We start from the raw sequence: 8,061 nt of genomic DNA on the forward strand, positions 1-8,061 counted from the left end.
ACATCACACCGTCACAATAGCATCCCACCGTCACAATACATCCCACCGTCACAATAGCATCCCACCGTCACAATAGCATCCCACCGTCACAATACATCCCACCGTCACAAAACATCCCACCGTCACAATACATCCCACCGTCACAATACATCCCACCGTCACAATACATACCACCGTCACAATACATTCCCCCGTCACAATAGCATCCCACTGTCACAATACATCCCACTGTCACAATACATCCCACCGTCACAATACATCCCACCATCACAATAGCATCCCACCGTCACAATACATCCCTCCGTCACAATACATCCCACCGTCACAATAGCATCCCACCGTCACAATACATCCCACCGTCACAATACATCCCACCGTCACAATACATCCCACCGTCACAATACATCCCACCATCAAAATAGCATCCCACCGTCACAATACATCCCACCGTCACAATACATCACACCGTCACAATAGCATCCCACCGTCACAATACATCCCACCGTCACAATAGCATCCCACCGTCACAATAGCATCATACCGTTACAATACATCCCACCGTCACAATACATACCACCGTCACAATACATTCCCCCGTCACAATAGCATCCCACCGTCACAATACATCCCACCGTCACAATATATCCCACCATCACAATAGCATCCCAGCGTCACAATACATCCCACCGTCACAATACATCCCACCGTCACAATAGCATCCCACCGTCACAATACATCCCACCGTCACAATACATCCCACCGTCACAATACATCCCACCGTCACAATACATCACACCGTCACAATACATCCCACCGTCACAATACATCCCACCATCAAAATAGCATCCCACCGTCACAATACATCCCACCGTCACAATACATCACACCGTCACAATAGCATCCCACCGTCACAATACATCCCACCATCACAATAGCATCCCACCGTCACAATAGCATCATACCGTCACAATACATCCCACCATCACAATACATCCCACTGTCACAATACATTCCCCCGTCACAATAGCATCCCACCGTCACAATACATCACACCGTCACAATACATCCCACCATCACAATAGCATCCCACCGTCACAATACATCCCACCGTCACAATACATCACACCGTCACAATAGCATCCCACCGTCACAATACATCCCACCGTCACAATACATCCCACCATCACAATAGCATCCCACCGTCACAATACATCCCACCGTCACAATACATCCCACCATCACAATAGCATCCCACCGTCACAATACATCCCACTGTCACAATACATCCCACCGTCACAATAGCATCCCACCATCACAATACATCCCACCGTCACAATACATCCCACCATCACAATAGCATCCCACCGTCACAATACATCCCACTGTCACAATACATCCCACCGTCACAATAGCATCTTTATTATTTATGCTTGAAATCTTCATTGAGCACTTTTATTGTACATGGGTAGAATGAAGGGTTAAAACAGCCGAGCTCACTGCTGGAATGTGTTGCATTATTAGTAATGGATAAAATGGTTACATTCTTTCCCTCCGTGTTTGGTTTACAGATCATATATTTTGTTAATGACGATGTCACTCGCTATCTCTGGAAAGAAACAAAGCAACAAGTAACCTGTTCTCTGATTATGTCCGTGTTCTGAAATGTTATTATCTGGGTTTCAATGCAAGGAACAAAAGGTGAAAGGTCAAAACATTAAAACCCACATCTATTTGGACATCTTAATTCCTCCCCCCCCCCCCCCCCCACATAGTGACATACACAGGTACATGAGTATATAATCCTGGCTCCTCTGCTTGGGGAGAACATTATCTCTCCTTGAGCCTCAGAGACATTGTTACCCTGTGAGACATCACCCACCAGGAACACGCAAAGATGAACAGGATTGAGCTGTTTGACGATCCAAACTTTAAGGGTATCAACGGCGCCATCTCTGTACGTGAGAGTACCCCAGACCTGACAGTGCACAGTTTTATGAAGAGAGCCTCATCCATGCGAGTTACTGGGGACCCCTGGATAGTCTTCACAGAGATAAACTATGGAGGGGACTTTGAGATGTACGAGGAAGGAAAGCATGCCGTTATCCCTGAATTCCATAACAAAATTGCCTCTGTGAAGGTCATTAGAGGTGGTCTGGCTACCCCCAAGATCAATCTGTATGTGGACAAGGACTATAAGGGTGCCGTGACCACCCTGCTGGACACACAGCCCATAATATCAACGTCAGGCATGGATAACAAGATCTCATCTCACAAAGTGGAATCAGGAGCCTGGATCCTGTATGACAAGGAACATTACCAAGGAAAGATGATGGCTGCCGTGGCTGGAGATAGCGTACCAAACTACGCTACTATTCAATGGGATGACAAGTTGAAATCTCTGAAGCCCTTAACGTCATAATCAAGAGATGTCCCAGTGCATGAGCAGCCAACACAAAGCCTCCAGATCCCTGCACACTCCTCTCTCTGCTCCCAAGGAATGGGAGGGAAAGCACCGAGCACACCGCCAGCCTGTCCTGCCTGATCCCTGCACACTCTGCTCCCAGGGAATTGCAGGGAAAGCACAGAGCTCACCGCCAGCCTGTCCTGCCTGATCCCTGCACACTCTGCTCCCAGGGAATGGCAGGGAAAGCACCGAGCACACCGCCAGCCTGTCCTGCCTGATCCCTGCTTTATACCCTATACCTCCTGTATAATCAGAAGCATTTCCCCCTTCCCTGCAAGCTGTGATGAGAACCCATTTTAAGAAGCCTGTGCTCTCCCCCCGCACCCCTGTCCTGTTTCTCCTGTGTGAGAGACCCTGAGATCTGAGACTTGGAAACACCACGTGTGGGTCCTTTACTTCTGCAGGACCGGGCAGAGAAGAGGGGACACTAAGTGACCACTAAAGAGGAGCTGCTGGTGATGAGCTCAGGCTGAAGATTGGGAAGCCCCTGAACCCCTCTTATTCTCCCACTGCCCCCCCGCTTATCTGCTAATTCTGCTGTAATCATACAGTAATAATAAACCTTTCTGAGAGCAGTGACGTCTCCCTGTGTCTCTGGGTGTAAGTACAGTTGTGTGTGTGTGTATGTGAGCGTGTGTGTGTGTGTGTGTGCATGTGTATATGTGTGTATATGTGTGTATATATGTGTGTGACATTGTGTGTGACAGTGTGTGTATATGTGTGTATATATGTGTGTGTATATGTGTATGTGAGCGTGTGTGTGTGTGTGTGCGTGTATACAGTATGTGTGTGTATGTGTGTATATATGTGTGTGACATTGTGTGTGACAGTGTGTGTATAAGAATGAATGTGTGAATATATGGAATATCAGCATTATGAGTTGTATTAGGAAATGTATTAATCTAGCAGCAAAATAGGTAGTAAGGTATCTGTGTATATATATACCTGTGTATAGTGTATAAAGGGCTACTTCTGCAGTCTCCTTATATAGGGGGAATGTAATCATTGATAATATTTACATTTATTTTGTGCAATCAGAACAATATATTTATTTTCTATAGGTGCAACTAAACACATCTGAAATGAAATATGAAAGTGTGTATATTATTTATTTATTTATAAAATATTTTACCAGGAAGTAATACAGTGAGAGTTACCTCTCGTTTTCAAGTATGTCCTGGGCACAGAGTTAAGACAAATAATACACGGTTACAAATACAGTTACATAATGAGCAGGGTATACATTACAGTATAGACAAGACATTGCATGCACAGATAATGTATGTTATATAACCCCATTCCTCACTGCCCGATAATTCCCCAAACTCATTCTGTGGTTATAGTATCTGCGTTGGAAGGACTCTCATATGTAACCCCCGTTACATAGTCATAAACAACCTATAATATGGTACAGTACTGTACAATACAAGTACAGGAAAATAACATATATATACAGGACTAATACATTGCCATACATCTACAGGACCAATACATTACCATGCATATACAGGAACAATACATTACCATATATCTACAGGACCCATACATTACCATATAATATTTATACAGGACAATACATTACCATATATCTACAGGACCAACACATTAGCATACATATACAGGACCAATAAGTTACCATATAATGCATATAAAGGACCAATACATTACCATATTATACATATACAGGACCAATACATTGCCATACATCTACAGGACAAATACTGTACATTACCATACATCTACAGGACCAATACATTACCATACATATACAGGACCAATACATGACATACATCTACAGGACTAATACTGTACATTACCATACATCTACAGGACCAATACATTACCATACATGTACAGGACCAATACATTACCATACATCTACAGGACCAATACATTACCATACATCTACAGGACCAATACATTACCATACATCTACAGGACCAATACATTACCATACATCTACAGGACCAATACATTACCATACATCTACAGGACCAATACATTACCATACATCTACAGGACCAATACATTACCATAAATCTACAGGACTAATACATTACCATACATCTACAGGACCAGTACATTGCCATACATAGACAGGGCCAATATGTTACCAAACAATGTATATACAGGACCAATACATTACCAAACATATACAGGACCAATACGATACAATTTAATACATCTACATGACCAATACATGTCCATACATCTATAGGACCAATAAATTATCATTTAATACATACTCAGGACCAATCCTTTATCATACATATACATGACCAATACATTACCATACATAAACAGGACCAATACATTACCATGCATCTACAGGACCAATACATTACCATACATCTACAGGACTAATACATTACCATACATCTACAGGACCAATACATTACCATACATCAACAGGACCAATCCATTACCATACATCTACAGGACCAATACATTACCATACATATACAGGACTGTAGACGGACATTCACAGAGGTACACAATTGGAGGCTTTTATAAGATTAAATTATAATAAGGCTTTATTGTGCCTTTTCCTTTTTATCAGGAAATCATCCAAACACAGGGGGGGGGGGGGGAAGCTTAATTCACTTGGGAGTATTTGTAGTGAAGTCCCATGCAATTCACAACTCCTAGTTAAGCAGGTCTCCCAGCCCCAAACACATAGCATGACATAAGCAGATATAAGAAGTCTCTTTAGAATGAAAGTCTTATCTGTTATCTGCTGTAGATTAAGCTTCTCTGCTCTCCTGGAACAGCACCCGTGCGTGCACAGAAAATCAGCATCCAGGTTTAGAAGTCTTATTTGGTGTCTTGCAATCAGCTCTGCTGTTTCTTCTTGACAGAGCTCAAGACATGTGGTGTCTCCAAAGGTCAGCTCTCATTCAGAGCTAAGGAGTCACTTCCTGTCTCAAAGGCAGGCTTTTTCTACCACCTCTAATCAGGCAGGTGGTGTTAGTTAATTTGCTACCAGCAGTTAACCACCATACTGCTGGATTAGAGGCACATTTGTGTGGACTACCGATTGCTCAACGCTGGGACGGTGTCAGATGCCTATCCCATGCCCCGCATGGATGGTTTACTAGATGAACTCGCGGGGGAAAAGTATCTGACAACCATGGATTTGAGCAAAGGCTATTGGCAAATCCCACTGACCCTGGAGGCTAGGGAGAAGTCAGCATTCATCACTCCAAGTGGCCTCTATGAGTTTTTAGTGATGCCATTTGGGAAGAAGAATGCCCAGGCTACCTTCCAACGACTGGTCAATAGGTTACTGGAAGGGATGCAGAGCTATGCCAGGGCTTACTTAGATGACATTGCTGTCTTTAGTAATTCCTGGGACTCCCATTTAGGACATGTAGCTGCGGTGCTGGATAGGATCAGGGAGGCTGGGCTTACCTTGAAACCCACTAAGTGTATGGTAGGGATGGCAGAGGTCCTGTACTTAGGGCACAGGGTTGGTGGAGGGCACCTCAAACCAGAGCCAGCCAAGGTAGAAGCCATAGTTCAGTGGCCTGTTCCAAAAACCAAGAAACAGCTCATGGCATTTTTAGGCACCGCAGGGTACTATAGGAAGTTTGTTCCACAGTACAGCGCCGTGGCCAAACCCCTGACTGATTTGACTAAGAAGCAACTGCCTGTGCTTATCACCTGGACTCCTGCCTGTGAAACTGCTTTCCAGGCACTGAAAACTGCGCTTGCTGGGGCCCCCATACTGGCTGCCCCAGACTATACCAAACATTTCCTCATACAAACTGATGCCTCGGACTATGGCATTGGGGCTGTGTTGATCCAGGTGGGGGACGACGGCAGAGGGCACCCTGTGGTGTACCTCAGCCAAAAACTACTCCCCAGAGAGGTGGCCTATGCCACCATTGAGAAAGAGTGCTTGGCCATTGTGTAGGCACTCAAAAAGCTCCAGCCCTATGTGTATGGTAGGGCTTTCACTGTCCTCACAGACCACAACCCCTGAGTTGGCTGCAGAGGGCATCAGGGGAAAATGCCAAGTTGCTAAGGTGGAGCTTGGCCTTGCAAGAATTTGAGTTTACTATTCAGCACAAAAAGGGTAGTGAAAACAGCAATGCTGATGGACTTTCACGTCAGGACTATCCCTCTGAGACTGAGTTCATTAATGGTGCCAGCAGTGCCCTACTCCCCGTTAGGGCCAGTGGGCCACAGATCACCCATTAAGAAGGGGAGGTGTAGAGGGAGAGGGGGAGTTGCCCGGTATTAAAGGGGTTGCACCACATATGGCCACCCCCTGACCTCACCAGGGAAGCAAGGGGTTAACTGAACTGTGATCCAGGAATGTGGTTCACCCCTTGCTATGTCATAACAATGTATGTTTCCCTGTTCCCATGTTTCATTCTAAAATCAGTGTCTGCACCACACACATACTGGGATCCATCCGTGAGGACAAGGGTTAATAGTGTTTAGTGATTATAGCCATTTGTTTAATTGTTCTGCCTTTTCAGGCACTATTTTGCAGTGTCCCATAGGCCTCCATTGGAGCTCCATTCATTTCAATGGCGGATCTAGCTGTTTTGGACCGGTTTCCCTCAACGACCAGCAGGTGGCGTCCGAGAGGAGGAGCGGCGGTTTCCCATTGTAAGTCAATGGGCTCATTGACTTTAATGGGGATTCCTCGACGGCGCTTTCCAGGAACGAGTTGGCAGCCGTCCAAGCCGCAAAACCGCAAAGCGGATACTTTGTCTAAAAAAGAGCTTTCATCCCTGATTAGGCAAGTTCAACGTCAAGTGGCGTGGGAATCTTAGGTTCTAGGGCACCCAGGAATAAAATTCTTTTTGCCCCTAGTTCCTAGGCCTCCCCCCACTCGACAACCACCGGGTCCCAAATCCAGGACCCCCGGAAAGGGTCGTGCTGGCAGAGCGGGTCACGCTATAGGTTCCAATGGCGGCAGCAGCACGAGAAAACGGCTAAGTCCGAAACCCTACAAATCATAAGTCCATATCTCCGGTTCTGGAGGGTCCAGAGGGCCATGGTTTGGGGTGCCTGTAGTCACTGCTCCGGTATGGCTGCAAAACCATTCCTTACACTCTGTGACCAACCCGACGGAGTATGGACCACCATAAATGTTCGGGAGTTTTTCCCATAGGCTTCAACGGCGGCGATGTCCCGTTGAAAGTCAATGGTGGCAGACTCCCATAGCCGCCAATGGCGACGGATTACCATTGAAAGCCTATGGCGGTGGAGCCCGTTGTTTTCAATGGGGATTTAGTGAAAAACTGTGATTTATTTTATAGCGGAGAATTTTGTGTTGAAGTATGAAACGGTTTAAATGGTATTTGTGTATCTCCGGTTCTGAAATTGGCAGCATGCTGAAACTTGGACCCTATAGTGTCCCAGTTCTGCCATTGAGGCCTGGGAAGTTTGGAACCGCTGGACCTAATGGAACCGGATATGTTAATATGTTTTTGTTTTAACTTTAATATTGTATTCCAAGGCGGGGTTAAAAACTCGCGAAGATTCCTTCACACAAAGGAATGCAAATGGTCAGGGGGGGCGACCCAAAATCTAGGAATCAAGTACTGATCAAAAGACTCTGCCACTCTAACCGTTTACCT

General features: G+C 45.4%; 1 protein-coding gene across 1 annotated transcript; it reads left to right on the top strand.

Moving 5' to 3' along the window:
- The first annotated feature begins 1,894 nt into the window (after positions 1–1,894).
- On the top strand, positions 1,895–2,419 carry LOC142469331 (epidermal differentiation-specific protein-like). Its single transcript, XM_075576261.1, has one exon. The coding sequence runs from the start codon at positions 1,895–1,897 to the stop codon at positions 2,417–2,419; it is 525 nt and encodes a 174-aa protein (XP_075432376.1).
- Positions 2,420–8,061: the final 5,642 nt, after the last annotated feature.

The sequence above is a fragment of the Ascaphus truei genome, chromosome 1 (genome assembly GCF_040206685.1).
Source record: "Ascaphus truei isolate aAscTru1 chromosome 1, aAscTru1.hap1, whole genome shotgun sequence".
Classification (NCBI taxonomy): Eukaryota; Metazoa; Chordata; class Amphibia; order Anura; family Ascaphidae; genus Ascaphus; species Ascaphus truei.